The sequence below is a fragment of the Calidris pugnax genome, unplaced genomic scaffold (genome assembly GCF_001431845.1).
Source record: "Calidris pugnax isolate Ruff unplaced genomic scaffold, ASM143184v1 scaffold128, whole genome shotgun sequence".
Classification (NCBI taxonomy): Eukaryota; Metazoa; Chordata; class Aves; order Charadriiformes; family Scolopacidae; genus Calidris; species Calidris pugnax.
Window position 1 is genome coordinate 1,297,108 of NW_015090851.1, and position 21,269 is coordinate 1,318,376.

Below are 21,269 nucleotides of genomic sequence, written 5' to 3' on the forward strand. Positions count from 1 at the left end.
GGGGGGGGGGAGGGGGGGGCACAACTGGGAAGTAAATACTTTGCTTGCAAACCAAGTAATAATTGACTTCACTGTTGTCAAGTCAAAACTGCATGAAAAATAAAATACATAAAATAACATCAAGTTTAGGACATGGATACACTAAGATGAATATTAATGCCTAAGCACCCAGTACACTGTATTTGTGTTATCTTTGCCAAAATGGTGCCTATTTAGACAATAGCCTGTTACTCCTAGATATTGAAAAGCTCTTGGTACTTTTCCTCCTCTCATGGAATTTTTCATGCTCATTGCCTGTGACACAAATTTAATATGCTTCCCTAAGGAAGCTTATAGAGAGCCAAGAAGCTTCCAGTTGAAATGCAAAATACACCAGGATGCTTCAGGAGACTACCAGAGTGATCAGAGAAGTCTTTCAGAGTGTAAGTCTGTGGTAAAAGCAGCTACATTTGCATTTTGGCAATTCAATCTTGGTGCAAGTCTGCGATACATTACAGCACAGTGATAGAATCTGCTTCTCTGGCCTTAATCCAATAACAATAAAATTCTATGAGTAACCTCAATACTTTGGGTTACTCCACTGAGTTTAATAGAATTGACTTTCTGAACCTTTAAGACATCTACTACAAACTGTGCCCTATCTCTTTAAATATGAAGCAGGCTTTTAATGCCTACAATGACCCCACATAACAGTTGCACTTGATGATCTTAAAGGTCTCTTCCAACCGAAATAATTCTATGATTCTCTAAATGTTATGAAGTATGTACATTAAGACTCCTCAAGGTCTTCCCTTAAACTGTGACCCTTACTGGCCTCATCAGAGTTAGGTGACAGAGCAGTCGTTGGCCCTCTCCCACACACCGAAACATTAAGGAGGAGCATTCACATGTTTTGTATGAAAAAAAATTCTGACTCTAGGACATTTACTTTTATCAACAAGATTTTCTAGAGGAACACAGTGATGCTTTAAAGAGGATATTCCTGGGCCTTTCATGTATACAATCAGAAATCTTGGATTCTGATAAATTCACATATGCTTCTCTCTTCACCTCACTTTTTCAAGAAACAGCCTTTGGAATTATCTCAAAAAAAGCCCTTCCTACTTGCTTATTCATATCAGCAGAGGATTTTCCAAGCTACAGCGATCCTCCCTCAGACACTGAAGCCACCACTTGAATAGCAATAGCAAACCAGCATCCTAGGCTGGTAGTATTCTGTTGCACTTTTTAAGGTATGATGGGACGATCCATAGTACACCATGATTTTAAATTGCTAGAAATATGGAATTGGAGTTTATCAACTACATGTCAAAGTCTAGGATGCCACTAAAAGAGACAGCAGCAGAAACAGAGACTCAGAGGGTTTCTGAGAGAAACTCGTCAGACTGCAAACAAAGCAAAAAGCAAAGCAAACTGTCAGATATATGATGATAGAGCATGATGGTTGAAGTTTCACAACAGCTTATTTAGGCCAAAGTGATTCACCTGTCTATTGTCACAAAATAAAATTTGATTAAAATAATATTTTTTATTTCAAATGGTAAAACCCATCTTCACTGAAGGCTAATTTCAAATTATTGCTTCTTTGCTAAAATGACAAGTCTTTGAAAAACAAGATGTTCTTTGGAGACATAGAGGACATAAGGAGAGCAGATGCAATTAAAAGCTCAATTGCCGCATCTCCCCACAAACTCTGCAGTATAATGAGGAAAATAAAACAAAATTTTCTAAAGAAACTGAAGGATGCTGCTTCTATGAGCTTTGCAGACAACAGTGAATGTGGATTTCCAAGCAAGGTAAAATTATGTTCAAGTAAATTTCTAACTTCAGTTAGCACTCTAAAATAATTACAAATTATTTCCCAATAGCCGTGATACATGATTTAAGACATTATAAGTATTAACTGCTGCTTCACACTCCAGAAACTGCTCTGCTGTTTTGCAGGTCTAACACAATGGTAAAATGAAAGCCTAGTTCTGAAGAGAACACTTCTCAGCAAAATTTGGAGAACATAAGAAGTAGCACAGGAATTGTAAAAGGAATACAGAAAAATAAGTGGAGTAAAACATCTTTCTTCTGAAACAGTAGAAAATATTTTTATATTTAATGAAGAAACCTGCTAAAATTGATGCACCTGTAATAGTAGCAATTTTGTAGCAATACAGAACAGATATAACAGTATTTTTTATGTTCAGGAGATTCATTATTTGATTTGTGAATCAAGAATAAGACTTCATCTAGGATATTAATATATCAGAGTAAATGTCTGAATTGCACATGCAGAAGGAGAAAGGAGGAGTTTGTCTGCAACGTATTTACTCTGTTGCCTCTTTATGGAACAGGGAAAGCCTACTCTTACTGATGCACTGCTAGTAAGATTTTTATCCACAGTACTTCATATGCAGCCCATCTTTCCCATCCCTCAGTGAAAGACAGAGAACCTTTGTGAGGAGCAACACAGAAAGGAGCAGCATACAAAGAAAGTCCTCAGATTCTTTAAAGTCTGCATTTCTCATCCCTTGCACTGCTGCCTTTATAAGTTCTCAGTCTCCAGTAGCCGTGAACAGAAGGTTTCCTGCTTGATAGGTAGATACATCAAAAATCATTTTGCTATTGTGGAGATACGTGAAGGGAATATAGATTTTTATCATTGCCCATCATGTTATTTTGCCTCTCAAAGCAAAAACTCCTCCTACACTATAGAACAGGAATGGATTTGGGGGCCTAATGTTTAACATGACTAGTGAGTCATCTTCTAATAGTTATAAATATCTCTCCTTTCATGATTACATTAGGCTGGAGAAGCTGGGCTTTTTGTACTTCTTTCAGCAATACAACAACTGTGGAAATGGGGGATGGGACACTTAAAAAAATTGATGCTGCAGTTGATCATTCTCTAAAGTTCTAGTGAGTCAGAAATAGATTGGGAGACATCTCTCAAAGAAACTGAGGAACAGGGTTGATATATCATACAGTGGGGAATCCTTCAGTTCCCCCCTCAGCCTGGCACAGTCATAGCAAGGAAGAGTAGCACTAACAAGCCTTTGTGTTGGATGCACATGTGAAAGCTTTGGGGGTTGACAGTGGTTCTCCCCAAAGGGATTAAAGAAGTATGAATGATCTCTACAACCTCTATTATCAGATAATTCTTAAGTGTAATAAAGTGGTGACCTAGTTAAACCACATTCCTGTTCCTGGTGTCTCTTTTTTTTTGTGGTGTCTGAGATAACAGGGAGATTATTTTGGCATCAATTTAATCTAGTTAAATAGCTTTACTGAAGATCTTTATCACTATAAATAATGGAGGTATTTGAAGTATTTGGTTACAATTCTAACTGAAGTTATCCAAAACAATGCCTCTCTAGCAATCCTCTTCTGCTGTTCCTTCACTCTGTCTGAAGAAAGTTACAAATGTTTTGAACACTTTTCAGCAATAGCTTAAAGGTACAAAAAACCCCAAAACAAAAAACAGGAAAACAAAAATGAAGAAAACTCAGTTTGCCCAAGTCTCTGATGAACATTTTAAAAATATCTATGATGGGTATCATGGAACGTGGCAAAGTGGTGTATTCATTTACTCTTCAGTAAGGAAAGATAAAGGTGAAAAAAGATCTCTAAAAGAGAAAATAACCACCTTCTCTTTTCCAAAGCAAACAAAAACAAGAATCCCTAACATTATTTGGAACATAACATCATCCACTCTGATGCAGCACAGTGGGATGAAGTACTAAAAAAGCATAAAGCACATCTGCTCATATAGCACATAAAATTTGGGTGAAATATCTCCTGGTCAGCTGACTGACCTGAGACATAAATGCGTCATGGCTGGAACATAGGTACTTGGCTGGAATGTCTGTAATGAAGTCAGCATCACGAGCGGATGATAAGTTCACGCTCAGGGGCTGTCTCCTATTTTTATAGACCTGTGGGAAAAAGCTATAATGATGCATGAGGTCAGAGCTATTGGGAATTTAGCAAAGCAGCAAGGGTTTTCCTTGACTTTCTGTAACTGATTGCACAGAGTTCTACAGTATATAATGCATGATTCAGAATAAAGAATCATAACATTGACTACGCAGTACGTCCTAAACGTTATCACAGGGCGTGCTCGTTTGTGAGGTGGCACACTGCCTGGCAGCAGAGTGGTTACTTTGACAGGCTAAGGAGACCAGAATGGTTTTTTCCTCCTCCACAAGCAATCACAAAATTCAGTAATGTCACACAAAGGAAAACATCAGATACACCACCTTCAGACATGGTCTGAAAACATCTTTCTCATCTTTTTCACCTATTCTAAAAGAAAGGTGTTTAACAACATACATGACAGGCAGCACAGGTCTTTAGTACCTAGGTTATCTGAACACCCTTTGTCCTCTTCATACAATCCCTCTTCTATCTATGACTATCACCTTTGAAAAATCAGGGGAAGTAGCCACTGCACAGTATGCAGAGTTTTAAACGTTTTAATTAGGAAGAGGAGAGACCTATGTACCATGTCTGGTACATGTGTACGGTATCTAGTATGATTATTTTCCTCATTAATAAAGCAGAACATAAATTAAATTTGCTTGCGATAAAATCTATTTCTAGACTTTGTAACTACATGGGGTTTTTTGTTAAAACCTCAAATGACTTACAGTGTTGAAGACAGGGTGTTTTTTACTCATTTGAGAATTTGTTTTAAGGATAATCACGATTTCCAGATAACCTCTCAGAAACCCCGAAACCTTCTGAAAACACAATTATTTTACAACAGATAAGCAAATAACCGAACAGAAAAAGGTTAGAAAGAGTCAACAGAATGGACAGATCTTGCTTTATGGCAAAAAGTATCTGCTTTCATCTGTCGCACATAATGAAGAAGGTTCAAAGCCATATGAGGAGGGAAAACAGAAAGTGTATTGGCTGCATATAATATGAGCCAAGCAAGCATGCAGCTAAATACTTAACAACCATGGAGAAGCAATAAACACTTACACTGAACACCTCCCACCTTTCATAACTGCTGTCACATGTCAAACCTGGCTTGAAGACTTTCAATTTGAGGTTAAAATAAAATAGTACAAATGAAAATAATATCTCCCCACCTGCTGTTTTAACTGATGTACTAATCTGTCCTTCTCTCGTTTAAGAGCCATTACTTCCTCTTGAGTCTTCTTTTTCTTTGAAGCAGACAGTTCAAGCAAGGCAATGTTTGCATCTTTTTCACTAATTGCAGCAAGCAAAGCTTCCTGTCTGATAAAATAAAATAAAAACTGTTATATTCTCATTAAAACTGAACATATACTACTATATCTACTACACAAGATGCTTTTTAGCCACTAGGAGAACAATCAACTACCTTCTGAGCACTCTTTAAATAGCAAACATTGTCAAGTCTAATCAAAATCATGAAATAACTGATTAGCGAAAAAAGTTCCCTTTATAGATCTTTCATTATTCAACTATTTCATAAAACAATGACACCAGTCTATTTTACTACAGTACAATATCCAGTAGAATTTCTGTGAAATGTTTTGTTTTTAAAAATGTTTGGCATTTATATATCTAAATTCACTTTCCTGAATTCTACAATATCTTACCTAAAGCTGTTGTGAATTATTCAAATCACACAAATTGCATAAGAAAAAGTAAAGTGGTACAGATAAAACATATTTTTATATTACCCTCTTAATTTGGCACCCTCGAGACCTCAGTACAGAAATCTCTGGACACCTTCCTCACATTTACTTAAATGTTTTCCTACGTATATATTATTCATTGTGCCACTATGAAACTATAATTCTAGAAGTAAAACATAACATCTAGAAAAGAAGTTCGTTGATCTAATTGTTCACAAGGAATCTTTTCCTTTGGAATCTTGACCCCTCATCTCCGTAAAGCAAACAGAAACTTACAGCACTCAGAAACATATAGAATTACATAGAAGCTTGCAGGGTCACATCGTAAGTAGTTTGTGAGGACATATTACAGAAATAATTTTTACAACGTGCAGTTGGAAGCACAGATCTTGCAGTATCTTATTATTTCATTTCTTACACTAAAATGTTCACACTGACAAGGCCATAATCTGTCACTTATCTTAATAAATAAAAGAAATATATTCATTTTCTGCAATGCATTCAATGACAGACAATGACTTACCAGCCAAAAAAAAGCATATTCTAAGCTTGTTATCACCTACACATTTTTCCAGAACTATATAAGATCAATCATTAAAAAATAAACATGGATAAATGAGTCATAAGTTAAACTTAGGCTCCAACTGCTAATAAATGTAAGAATACGGCTCATGAACTTCATACAGTCAAGGTGAGCTAGGAGTTTGGAATTCTCATAGTCCTTTGCTTGCCAGCATAAATGTCAAGAAAGCTATTTAACTTTTATTTCAAAATTCCTAATGTATTAATGTAAATATTTATAAGACAATATTTCTGATGGAGTCAAAGAAAAACAACCCATTTATTTTACTCTCAAAGTTTTGAGACATGGATCAATTTTAGATAAACAGTTGCATTTTATTCATACACTTAAATAGTCTCATTTATTATTCTGTCTTCTTCATTCTAATCACAGTTAAATAATGTTTAAAAGAGGATGCCATAAGTCTCCAACAGCCTTAATTTAAATGAAAGCTATTAATTAGTTTAAATAGCAGGTATTAAATAAAAAAATATATCGGAGGGTCACATATCCATAATGATAATTTGAAATGAAATATATATTGCTTTCTATAAACCTCATAATAACGCATAAAACTTGTTGCATAGCAATTTGTAACAGTCAGTAGAAATTTGTAATATCATTGTTTTCATGTGTTTTGCTCAAATACGGTATCAATTACATAACATTCTCATTAAGATCTTAACTTTTTAATGCTCTGAAGTAGAAGAAAGCTGAATTGCTACTGTATTCAACAATTTCTCTCACCTTGCAGAAAGCAGAGAATTTATGCACCATATAAAATCTAAATATGCCCTCTTTTGAGCGTTTGGCTAAAACAGAAAGAAAAATGTAGCACAATTTCAGCTTTTTCTCCACAGTAGCTTTTACATACCAGTCTGTACTTTTTTGTTTCAGAAATGTGTCCTAACTCCAGGAGGTGTGAGGGATGATAACATAACCTTTCTGAGAGAAAGCGTCAGCAACAGGAATTCTGTGACTTTAAAGCCAAAGAAACACCATATTGCATTATTACATAAAACACTATTCTTATAAATTAAATAAGATTATGTTAGTACCTCTACAGTTATCTACTAGCACACTGTATTATAATTACAAAGAAAGGTTAGTCAGAAGTTTTGACAATGTTCCAGTCGTCTGCATCAAGGAACATTTTCCAATTTTTAACTTGCATCATGGAACAATTTGTCGTTATTTTGAAAGTTATTAAAATAAGGTTTCACAATGTTGCTCTGGTTTTCAGGACATGTAGGACAAAGATTTGCCCTGTCTGCAATTAACACCAGTGGGATTAAATCCTAATCTTTAATTCATGGTAATCATTGCTGTAAAGTAGGTACCTCTGGTGAACTGCAAAACATAAATCTATTTATAACATAATTATCAGTCTAAAGATATACTTATTTAATAGCTGAAGATAAACATTGACATAACATCACAAACCCAACACACTGACAAAGAAAATAAGTGAAGAAATATACATCTCAGAAATTCCAAGGTTTTTAAATATATTTGGATTAATGTTTAAATTACGTAAGTGAACTCCATCCCATGAAGATCCAATACGTCTGCTCATCTAATAGAAAATTTCATGGTAAATACTTGCCATTTACGAGGTTTCTAATTATATATATACGTTATATAATGATATGTAACACATACTACAGTCATTAAAAGCAAAAACAGAATAAAAGTTTTAAATTGTCTTGAAAACTACATGAAGCTATACTGAAGTTTCAGTTATCCTCCCCAGTTGAGACTATTTCACTGCCTCAAAATTGGCAGTGAAAACACAAACCTGACTAGTGAGGAAGAGAAGTCAGAACTACTGAATTATTTGGTATCATTTCAACATCTAATAATGGGATTCACTCACATTCATCTTTTTTTATTGCCAGCCAAAAAAAAAAATCACACGTTCTTGTGGTCATAACTGTGTGATACTCCCTAGCCCCACTTTAAAGTAGCAAATGAGATAAAACCTTCCACGGGAGAGAAGAGCCAGTAAACAGGCTTTGAAAAATCTGCACTCAGGATTCTGTAGCGCCAAACCCACAAGATTTTGCAGACCTTAGCATACTTTTTTTTAGCTTGATGGTGTTGAGGGATTCTGAAAGCCAACTAGAAGTTATACGAATGTTTTTGCAAGGGAAAGCTAACAAAATCTTTTTTCTCTATTGTCTTGTGGCTCACAGGATAATTCCATTCAATACACAACTTCTCCTGTCTTGGGAAATACCTAGGAAAATACATAACCAAACTCTTAATTCCAGGAAATAATGACTCATACAAACACTTCCAGGAAATTATGGTTCATAGTCATGCAAAATAGCTGCTGTCATATGACTCCGTAAGTGCTCAACTGAGACATTGTAAGATTTGAATCAAACCCCCGACACGTAAACTAGTTTGAGTTTGCTCCCCAAAATAATTGTCAATATATTTTTTAATTATTTTTAAAGTAGATGTAAGTGGAGTTGGGAGATGTTAAACCTACAAATGTTGAGAGAGGACTGCACAAGCATACAAGAATGGCGATTTCTACTAAAAATTTCTGCTTAAGATGACTACATCTGCAGAGATGGGCAGCTGGATGCAAACTCACACTGCCAGTCCTCTTGAAGCCACCTACTCAGCTCAGAAGCTGTAAAGCCTCATTTATCTAAGAGACAAGGTGTTTTAGCTTGGGCATAGTGCCACACAACATGCTGATGGCTTCCAGACTGAAACTGGCTCACAAACAGCCTGCCCAGAGTGTGGGCAGAGCAAGCTTGCATCTGTCTGCACCTGTCTGCACAGACATGCTCCTGCAGTGTGTCAGCATATTATCTGTGTCTATTATCATGGATAATCTGAACAGTAATAACCTCAAATATATAATCCAGTGGCATTTAACCACACATCCGGGTTAACAAGAGTTCAGCAGAGTGGGACTGTGTATTCTACCAAATGATACATGTTGGTTGCTTATATCCTTAATAATTAACTACTTCAATACAAAGGGAAGACAAAGAGACAAAAAGACATCATTACTTTACAGAGTACAAAATAAAGATGCAGGTTGTGACAGGGCATCTAAAGAAACCTCCTTCACTTTCTTCTTCCACTGAGTCCCTGGGAGACAGAGACTGAAAAGTATCTTGCTCATACTGCTCAGCCATTGCAAGGGAAGACATCCAAGCATTTATGAAGCAGCCTGTGGGGACAGACCTGGAGTTCTACATTATCATATCTCATTTATAACACATCACACACAGGTTTGCCCACATCTGTGAAAGGTGCTGTGCTACCCTACCAACTTACTTCAAGTTTCCTACGGAAGAACCGCATTTGATGAACAGAAGCAATTTATTGCAGCTACCAAGTGACCCTGCTAAAGAATTTATATCACCATTTTTTGCAGGAAACATTTGAAATGAGATTATCTGACCACTAGAAACAAGCCTAAGATGCCAGCGAAACAGCTGACAATAAGAACTTTCTCACTTACAAACATGAAGTAAATTTCATTCAAAAATGTAAACAGGTGGCGAGGTCTTTGTCTAAATCTCTCAGGTGAGTCACTCACTTCTACATTGCCACAAGAAACTGAAACTCATCATGCATTTCTATTAAAGGATGTCTGAAAATCAAGACCTGAACTGGCACCAAGAACAACATACAGCCTGATACACTCTCCAGCTAACATGCTTCAGAGTGTAAGTAAAATTTATAATTCCTAATTATCTACTGTGTCAGGAAAAAAAAATGACTGTACAAATACAGTTCTATAGAGATGTTATCACTATTTGCAGCCAAAATGTCTCCTTATTGTTTAATAAATGATGGTAATAAAATACATTTTAAAATAATTTATTAGAGCACTGAATTAAATGACATTCTTTAACAGTAATATTTATAAAGAGTAATCCTTTCTGCTATTAGTAGTTTTTCCTCTCTCTTTTTGGCAAACTAATGTGTTATATAAATAACAGGGTAGCACTTTTAACACCAAGAAAAATTACCCTAAATGTACGCAGTAAAATTAGGTAAACTCTCAGATTAATAAAATCCATGTTAAATCTAACAGCATTTGCTCCACATTGGTAATTATTCTGTACATTTTCCCTTGACATACATAAAGTAATTCCTAGGACTACCAATCTATATATCCTCCTATAATACAGTTGCTCATTGCAAGGAGGAGAAGAACTTTTCCCTGGAAAAGCAAAATTCATTAAATGAAACTTCTCCCCTGGAAAAGCCTGACTGCATTCTACTCCACAGCAGCCTACTACCTCAAGCCAGTCTCCTAAATACAAGGACAGTGAGAATATAATAGTCTCAATGGGTACACTTTACAGCTGTGAGATCAGGGCTTAAGGCACTAATGATTCCAATGAGAAGTACCAAGAAACTTCCACAAATGTATTAGTACACTTAAAATCACTTCATACTAAAATACAAGAGAAACGACAAAAGGAACAGTCCCTTCTTAATGCTCAGCCATTAATTTACGCAAGCGGTATTTCACCCAAAACTATTTAGAATTCCACTCTAATGTTTTCATTAATTACATGGATGACGGACTAGAAAATCTACTTATTACATTTCAATGAGACTTGAGACTGGGAGGATCTTCAAGTGCCATGAAGACAGGAATAAAAATGTCTTGACAAACCAAAGACACCATCTAGAAAACTAAGGAGGAACTCCATATTAATTACCTGTTGTGAATAAGGCAAACATCATACTGTGAAGTATAAACAGAAATAGATTGCAAGCCAGAAGTGATTCTTTTCATCTATGTGACTTCAGGAAGATCTTAGCTGAAATACTGAATCCAGTTTGGATATGATTCTCCATGAAAAACATGGAGACTGTTCAGGGGAAAGCAACAAAAGCAGTCAGAGAAATGACTGACAAGAGAACGTTGAAAAAAATACAATAAATAGTCTATGAGTGCCAACATGATAATGAGAAACATAAAAAGTTCTATCAGAGCGAAACACAGCTTTTCTATCTATATCCATGGTACACAGAGCAAGAAGTAATGTGCATAAATTAGAGGAGAAGAATTTTCCTCCTAATATCTAGCCAAGGTACAAAGAGAATGGCAGATAAGTATGAATAGCAATTGAGTACTGGAAGAAATTGCTGCAGCAAGACAATAACTGCCAGTGGAAGTCTTTTTGAACAATTTAGGCAAAAATCTGTTAGAAATGACCTGGGTACAGTTGATCTTGCCCTGACATGACCTTACCAGCAACCCAATTATTCAATTATTCAGTGTTTTAAAGCTGATTTACTCTGTGTCTCATTTAAGACAGTAGTCCTTGGAGTTAATGTCATGTTTTATCTGCTTACATCATATGCTTCCTTCCTACGACTGGAAGAAAAGACCTTTTACATTCAAGTTTCTACATCTGTAGTAAGAAAGAACAATACAAAACTTGAGAATGACCAAGTCTCTGTGAAAATTTCCGTGACAGCAATTACAGATAAGAATGACTTTTTACTGCATAGGCCATTCCTTAGTGATAGTGAATTATGGAGATATCTTTCCTTGGAGGATCTATCATCTATTTATCTGATAATAGACATGGCTTTCAGACAAACAAAAAGTATAAAATCATACAAATCTTTCAGTAAAGTCACTGGAAGTAATGTTAGAGAATAATTTAATTAATGAAACATACCTTACATAGGATTACAAGTAGGCAGATGATACCAAAGCAATTACAAATGTCACCTAACACCTGAAAAACACCATCTTATAGATCTCTAGCAATATAGACATAGAGTATGCATTTGTGAAAGCATCTGTCTCGGAGTGAAAAAAATTACTTAATATGAAAAGGAAGCCTTAGCATACTAGAAGGGAAGATAAGATAATGCAAGAAGAAATAAATCCATGAAAAACTCTGTTGAATGCCAAACTGAAAAAGTATATTGTATACAGTATTTTATCAAACTGCAGCCTAAACAAATGTCAAATGGAATGATTTCTTTAACAAATATGGGCAACAACTGAGAAAAAAGGGTTGTTCACTAGCATATATTTAGTCAAGATTAACTATGGATAAAAAAATGTACTAAGAACAGATTTAATAACCCTAAACTGTCATTCAGCTTGTAGGAGGTATTCAAGATACAGCTAATAAAACACAAAAAATGGTTCTAACCACCCACAAAAAATCTCAGTAGTATAAAACACTGAAGGATGACCACTAAGATAAATGCTTTCTTTTGAGAGCTGCCTTGCAGTTAACCTTCTTAAAGAGTCTCCCAGAAACCTCTAATCATAATACATTGCATTGCCACTTATCACAGTCAATTTAGAAGTGAACTCTGTAAACACTCCTGCTTTACTCCCCACCTCTGTTAGTCTAAGAATAATTTTCTGAGCTTTAATAGAAGAACTCATGACAACTTTTTGGGAGATGGAGTGAGTTCTTAGAAACAGTCCAATTGTAATCTAACAGAATTCCAAGATTAAGATTTATAGAAACAAGATCTTCTAACAAGAACTTTTACTGCCTTTACTACTTAAGCCATTCTCCACAAAATACAGAAATACAACTTAAAAAGTCACCATTAAAGTTAAATCAAGTCAGAAATGTTTGAACTAATGATATACAGTAGAGTACTCAGCCAGCTTCTCACATGCTAATTGTACTTAAGGAGAAAAAAAAAAACAGCTCAATCAACTTTTCCCCTTTAATTATTGTTTTCTTTCCCTCATGACCCCCAGTATTCAACCTTAAGTTCAGTAGGAGGTGACTAGAGATAGACGGTGATGAGAGATCCTGTTCGAAACAGCTTCTCTCTGTCACCCCTAAAGCAAATAAATGGTTTGTTAAAACATGCTGTTAATCCATTATGGATGTGCATGCATCTTAGAAAATAAACCTCTGAATATTATTGGTATTTTAAAGCTTTTTCTTTAAAAACAAGACATACTGATCACAAGTATGAAATTTAAAATCTTTATATTCAACAACGTAAGTCTTATGTTGAAGCTAGTTGTGTGACACAGACATGTAAATTCATTCACTATTGATTTTAGACGATTATCCTAAAATTGTATGTCTGAGGCTGACAGAAAATTTGCCCCTCCAAATACATGACTGAATATGCTTTACAAAAGCATATTTACAGCTTACTTCTTTTAAATGAACGATTATTTTTCACTATTTTCAAAGAACAATCCCTTTTGAAATACTTTCAGAAGAATAAGCAGCATGAAATAGCACTTCAGGTCAGCCTGGTGCCCTTTAAGCAAGCACAGAGAACTACTGAGGCTCCGGAGCCCAAAGATAGCTAGAAGCACAGGGGACTGCTCCACTAACTATGGGCAGAAAAACGAGGGACCCCTCTTACAGACCCCAGTCCACCATTCCAACCCACCAAGCACTTTTCGTCATATTATCCAAGTATCAAACCTTGAATTTACCACCTGATCAAGACGACTTCTGGAAGCAGGTGTGAGGAGGAGATATCAAAGTTTACACTGTGGGAGACAGACAACAGTCTCTATATTACACCTGTATTAGATGTATATTTTCATTAGGCTAGAATAAAGGAGAAACAGGAAGAAACAGCTGTCCCTAACGTGAAATTTCATAGGAAATGGAAAGAAGGAAAAGAAAGGACCTAATTCTGAACAATCACAGAGGAGTTTCTTGGAAAAGCAGCTATTTAATCCATTTGTCCGTTTCATCCAGTTTACCTCCCCAGTGAGAGCCACGGCTCAGTGCTTCTTCCCTATGTTTCATTATTCCCATAACTACATCTCTCCTTACATCCCCCAGTAACAGTAACCATATTGTCTTTAGATTGGCAAGTTTAAACTATACCTTTTTTTTTCTCGCCTTAACAGCAATTTAGAATGTGCATATAGGTCTTTTGTTAAGCAAACAAAAATCATCCAGTATAAAGGTACAAGTTCAGATAGAAATTTTAAAAGGCAAAGAAGGAACTTCATGCCCATCTTTTGGGGCTAATTTCCAAGTAAGAAGTAGGAACTCAACTGGCCTTTGAATTCTCTGAACTTTTTCAAGCCCTGTAACATTGCACTTCTGATGTCTCGATGATTTATGTGTTAGAAATGACAGCTAAGAAAAACAGACCCCCCTCAGAAGAGACATATTCATCTGTGAAAGCAATTACATCATAGTTTCATAGATCATGCTTCAATAACCACTGCGTTATCATTTCATTCAAATGGGCAGCATTGCTCACATGTGAGTAGATATAACAAGCTTCAGACTGTGTGAGAAATGGAGAAAGGGAACAAAAAGAATTCACAGTGCTGCAAAACACCGCTGAAGTTAGAAGATGACATTTCTGAGTTTTGCAGCTCTTTACTAGAATTGACTATTTTTCATTTGCCTTGGTACGATTCTCCATAGGAATGCAACCAACACTCAGTTAAGATACCTCTGCCTGTTTTATGCCATACCACAACACAGCACAGAGATGGGAACTGCTGAGAACAAGAACAATGGCATCTGAAGGCATGGGATTGTGTTACAGCAGAACATAGCACTGCGCAGGGTCCACCTAAGTTAAACAGGAAAACAAAACTATAGGTAATCTGTCATTGTCAGCCTCCTTACCCTTCAACATCACTTTTTGTGTTTATAGAAGACAAAGATAAAAGTACTTTGCAGGATGAATGGCTTGGTTTCTAGAATATAGTTCTTGGTAACGTTTTTGAACTGCCAAATAAATGTTTAAGCTTGAAAAAAGTTACTATTAAGAGTTACTATCATTTTCATGAATTCGCAGAGAATTCAAAATATTTGAGTCAAAGACATATATAACTGAGATGCAGAGATAGAAGGTTAAATAAATATAAACTTCTGTTAATTGTATTCTGTTCTTAATTTGAATTGACAACATATTCCAAATGGTGATTTGTCACAAAACACATGGTTATGCTAAAGAATGAGTGGGGCTTTCTTTCAACTTTTAATAAATACTGATCAATAAAACTATCCTTTTGACAAACAGATAAGACAAATAAAAAGATCCTAAAAAAACTTCTTTCCTTTCCATTAGAAATTTAAGAAAACGATTTGTCTGATTTTTAAGATCCTCCCTCTAATCACCATAAAGTTACAAGCAGCTGCTGTTTGAGTAACATATATAACAAAACTCATGAAGTCCAATGTATATGACATTGAACTTTGAAATATATCAGAAGGAATAATTAGCTCCATTTTGAAATCAATAGGAATATGTATTAGAATTTATGCCTTGAGCTTTACAGTATATTAGAAGGTAATTTCAAGAAAGAAAATGGCCTGAATAAGTACTATTAACAAAAAGTACTCTCTTGGCAGTGCATAATTCATATTCGATAACTGATCTGAGGGCATAGTTTAAATGCTCACTTACTAAATAGGGTGCGAGACAGAGATTATGTAAACCAGTGTCATATAATTTCCACTAGCCACAAATAGATGTCAGAGTAGAATGCTGTACGCACGCCTTAAACTAAGAAACTCCTTAGAATTTTGCGTGCACACACACACACATTCTGACAGTCTGGCAGTTTAAATATTGTAATTGTTCTAATTTAGATCTGTGAAGTCAGAATCATCATTACCATTATTAACAAGATGACAACCATTACTTATTGCTACACTATGAGCATGTGTTAAAATTGTTACATATGTTTATTTGATAGATACAGGAAATTCTACAAATTATTACAACTCAGCATTTTCTATTTTTTAAAACTGCAATGTTTGGGATAAATTTGTCTAGTTGATAAGGTACTGCTAGGTACAGAATGTACTTAAACAACCTGCTCCCAACATATTGTTTCTGAGGATTTCATTATACTGGCAACCATTGAATATGTATTTATCATCACACCCCAGAAAACCATCATCACTAACTATTGGTGTTAACATTTTAAAAAGTAACTAAGCATCTGAGCAAAGAAAATAATTAAGATATTTATTCTCAAAAAAATTCCTTTAGGTGTGGGATGTCTAAAGACATAATTGCCTAAAGTTAGTTTCTCAGAGAAGAATTATTCTAACCCTGCATTCATCACTTTACCTCAGTGAAAAAAATCTTCATTTTTAATAAAAAACTGCACACCCAAGGTACAGCATATGAAAATAATAACTATAAAAGTATCAGGAAAGACAATGAAAGCCTAGAGCAAGCGCAAGATATTTTACAAGGAAGGAGAGAGGGAATTAGACAACAGCACACAAATATTTCTCTAATTAGAATCTTAAAAGATTGGGAATTAAAGAGATAGGATACCACATGATGTTATTTAATTACATGACTTCCCTGCTAATGGAGCTATTCGCAAGCATTGCCAGGAGCATGAAGACCATCATATGATTCAACTTTGCATAAAGAAGTTTGCTCATTGATCTTCTTTGGTGGGTTAACTGTTTCAAAATTTGTTTCAGACTAAGGAAGCATTTTAAAAACAGGCATATGTACATACTTAGAGCTCTAAGTACACATTGACTCACAGTGAAGACAGTTCATACCGACTTTCTCAAAGCAGATGAAAGAGACATAAGGTATATCACTGACTTCTATCAGAGATAAGGTATAGCACCCACGAAGATGGATGTCTGAATGGTAATAAGGAGTCATCATAGTAGAAATAACAGTAGTTAGATATTTTAAAATAGTTCGACAATAAATCGTAGCATGTTTACGTAGCATCTTGATAAACAATTAACTTCTTACGTATCATACTACACTAACAGGACTAACACATGAAGTTCTCTACTGATTTGAATAATATTTCTGACAGTCTTTAGGAAAACTTCTAAAACTGAAGGCCTTTTACTGAGGGCAAAGAAAGAGTCTGTTTTAAGCCAAGATCAATTTAGTCCAAATTTTACTCTAAAAATGGGTAATAAAATGACAATCCATAGAAGTAGATTGATTATTGAAAAGTTGTTTGATTACACTTTTTAAATTACTGAAATCACTGAACTAGAAATAAAATAAAAAACAACTTTATGGCACTTACTATTAGTTGGGTAGGTCAACCAAACTGCTTCTCCTTCCTTGCCAGTGTTTTAACTATCAGCTGTTTCTGTAGCTAGATCACCCCCTTCTGTAGATATCAGCTAGGTGTATGTCAGAAGGTATCTGTTCTGGTTGGGTATGCTCAGGTATACATTAAAAATAACTGACTGAGGTGAATCTTCTTGGGGAAAGGGTATATTAAGACCTTTTCTGAAGAAGCTACCAAGCTTGCAATATAAGGCAAGATATCACAGGAGGGAGCTGGGGGCCAGCAGCCTGCAGAGACACTCAAATTACATGCAGGGGTGGCAGGGGACAGACAGTAGTCCTGAAAAACCAGTGGGAACTGGAGAGAGCTTGCTGCCATTCAAAAGTCAGTGAGTTAGCTGGAAAGGGGCATGCCTGCAGCGGGGGAGTTATACACAGGCCCTTTAATTTCTGAAGAGACAGTCCCAGCCTTTTGCTCATCTTTGAGTACTGCTTAGGGGCAAACAAAAAATATAGATCCATGTCAAAACTATGACTAAGCTGTGGCCCTGTCACAAGACATTAGACTTTCAGACACTTATGTGTGTAGTCATTCAGTCATGTCTCCACCAGCCATAGGATCTGAGATCCATCCAGATGGCATACAGCTGAGTTTACTCATCAGTTAGACACACATATACTGGTAACAAATGCACTGCAGTAATCTTCAAAGTGACAGTGGAGTAATAGAACTGTGTGTAGTGGTCTTTTATATATTTTCAAATCTTTTCTTCCTAATGAAGAATGCAGCATTTTTCTCCTCACTCCTTCTGCTTTTATCTTATGGAAAACTACAGGAATTACTATCATTTTCCTCCCACCTCATTGTATCTGCAAGATTTGTAAAGCCTAAGAGTTTCTTTCTTCATTATGTTTCATTAATTGGGAGGATACAAATGACTTCTCTGTTAGAAATAAAATATATTGAGTCCAGTTTGCAAAGTCTCTTTTTTAGCCAGGGATTTAGAAAACATAGAGAAGTCATCCGAAAAGCCAACAATAAGAAAAAAAACGAGAAATACAACCTAAAAACACTACCTAGATCTTATTTTGCTAACTTTTAATGGCTGTATCTTAGAAAATTATACAGATTTGTTGCAGAACACTGTGTAAAGTGATGATTATGGTCTTACAAAAATTTAAGAATTCTTTAAGAAGTCAACAAAAACTACAGAAGGCTGCAGTAACGTGGCAGCCAAACTACTTAAACCTGTACTAGTGATTACAAGAGCAACACAAAACTAGAGGATAAACTACTCAAAACCAGAAGGGATTGAAAGAATCAAAATCAAAAGGGATTATTATTGGAAACCTTGACACTTAGATCAGAATGTGTGACACTTTTTGGTAAAGGGGATGTGAAGATATTATAGTACACTTGAATAACACAGATATAAATTTCATAGTTTAAAAGAACATTACAGTGGAAAAATAAAAGCACAGTATAGAAGCATCATGCAGAATGCAAGTCATTTCAACTTAAATCTGACACTCAACAGTGATGACAAACTCCCTCCAAATTTAAACTCAACTTAAAAAAAACCCTAAAAAATAAAAGCAATGCAGGTGTCAACACTGAAAACTGGAAAATACTCAGTTCAAATGGTAAATTAATACAATCAGGTTTCCCCAGGGCTAGTCCTACAAGAGTTATGTTTGCAAGAACACTTAAATTAATAAAGATTAGTAAATTTCTACAGTGACTATGTTACAGTCAAAAACTATAAATTACTTCTAAAACCTAAGGCATGGACAGTAAGTGTAACAAAAATCAATAGTGCTTTTAGAAAAATAATACCCAGCCAATTCAAACTAAAGTTTGTTTCGAATCAAATAGAGGTTATTTCTGCACATTCATGGTTGATTTGACTAATTTTTTTTAAACTAGGTACAAAATCGTATATTTGCTATAAGCTTGGATGAGTTCTAGAATCCAAGACAATAGAAAAATAAGATGTTTCTGAGCAGGATTTTGAACATTACCTGAAAATTTTTCCAGCACATCTGGAAAAAATCGTGACAGAAAGAGCCTAAGAAGTAGTTGCTATGGAAAATGCTCTCTTAAATTGCTATCCGGGTGGCCTTGTGACTCATTCAAATAATACGATACATTTTAAGATGAGCTGTCACTACAAGGAGGAATGCTAATAGAAGTAAGTGCCATTGCTATGAGAAATTAAATGACTTCATTTGCAGAATGCTAATTTCTGCAATAAGCAGGGATTCTACACAGGTGGTAGGAAATAATAGCACCTCAGCAGCTCAAAGAAACCAGAAATAATCAACAAGTGCACAATTTTTTTTCCTGTCATGCAAAAAAGAACTAGTTAATTAGCATAATTCAACTCTGCAGGTAGCAATGCTGTTGAACGCACTAAGACAAAAGAAAATGCACACTCTCAAAATACAACAAAGATTTGCACTATTCCAGAAATTATTTTAAAGCATATGAGAACTATGTTAGCTGGCTAGAACAGTATTTCACAAAATAAGAAAATAACACAAAAAGATGCCCAAAAGATGCTGAAAGAGAGAATGCAACATTATCCTTTCTGGAATAGCAGATCTAACAAAATAATAAAATCAGGTTGGTATTAGATGCTAAGGAAGTTTATCTATGCTTGCCTTAATTCTTCCAAAAAGATAAACATATATAGCCTATTATTGTATTCATTATAAAAAACTTTGCTTTGGTTAATAAAGAACGGATGTATTTTTAAAAGTAGGAAACATTATGCAAAAATCTAATAAATACAATATTTATAAACATTATAAACTACATTCAAGTATTAAAAACCTGGCAAAGACATAATTGGCTTGGCTGTTCTGCTCATTTTAAAACTATACTACACGAACACTGCTCACGATTCTATAGTTAAGGTTGACTTAAGCTTATCCTTAAGGCAGAGAGTCATATTATTTAAGTACAAAAGAACAAAGTCTATTTCTCCCCAAATTACTTCCATGCTTCTGAACATTAGTGGAAGTTACTTTGTAATGAACAATTACTAACAGCTACAATTGTTTGGGAGGAACAGAGTGCATATGATGTTTATAAAGGCTGACATATTCAGTTCACATTTACAGGAAGCAGACTAGCTCGAAGCAAGAGAGCTGAAGAACAAGTAACACATCAGTGCTGACTACCTAAGTGAAAAGTAAATCAGGGTAGTGTATGGGAACATAATTTCACATATGTTGGCAATACCTCCAAAATAAATAATTTCTTACATTTTCTAAGAAGTCAGTGTCTCAGCCACTCATGTAATAGAGAAAATTATTTGTTCTATAGTCTGAAATCAATACAGTGTATGACACGTGCATTATAATAAAAGGAGGAACTTCTAGCAGATATTTCCTCAGTTTTTCAACAGCTAGAATAACTATTACTGGCTATAATAAAATCCTATGCTGTTAGCCAGTGAATTTTTGTTGGACCTGGAATGCTGAATGGGTAGTAATTTTTGAAGTATTCCCATCAAGTGTAATCTTCATCATTAGTCACCAACATTTTTGCAGCTGAAAATCTCTTAAGGAGTAACACCCCACTCAGTGATCCACCTTGGCATTCTTCCTATTCATGATTCTGGGCTGTTGCCACCTGACTTTCTTAGTGGATACTGCTGCCACTCCAGTACTAGCAGCTCTTCGGCATCCTGCAGTTGTGCCAGTGCTGTCATTAAGCCAGGAAGCTGGCTAGTCTGAAATCTCTGCCCCATGCCCCACAGCATCTCCAGTTCCAGCCAGCTGATACACAGACAACTGACAGACAAACTGCACAAGCCTAAAACCTACCTGGCAGAGTTTTTCTGAGGAGTTTATTCTGTGTAGTGCCTCATCATCATGTTTATGTCATTATCAGTAACTAAACCTCAGGTACAGTCAACTGAATAAATCAGAGCGCCGTCAATATCAGCGGAAAAAAGCACCCAGGGTTCAACAATGTACCTAAACCCAACCAATTCTCTGATTTGAGATGGACAGAAACCACAGCATACCCATACCTCCTTTCAGAAAAGAGCTCAATTTCCTTTAAGGACACAAGCATACGTTTGTAT

The 21,269-nt window shown here is 35.5% G+C and overlaps 1 protein-coding gene across 14 annotated transcripts in view; it reads right to left on the reverse strand.

Moving 5' to 3' along the window:
• ERC2 (ELKS/RAB6-interacting/CAST family member 2) overlaps positions 1-21,269 on the reverse strand; it is a 486,059-nt gene that overhangs the window by 144,873 nt on the left and 319,917 nt on the right. For all 14 annotated transcript variants that reach the window (XR_001412191.1, XR_001412196.1, XR_001412199.1 and 11 more), the window contains one exon: positions 5,088-5,235. Coding sequence is in view for 1 of the 14 variants with exons in the window: in XM_014943272.1 (XP_014798758.1) it covers positions 5,088-5,235 (148 nt within the window). In the remaining 13 variants the exon portion in view is untranslated. The remainder of the gene's footprint in view (positions 1-5,087; positions 5,236-21,269) is intronic.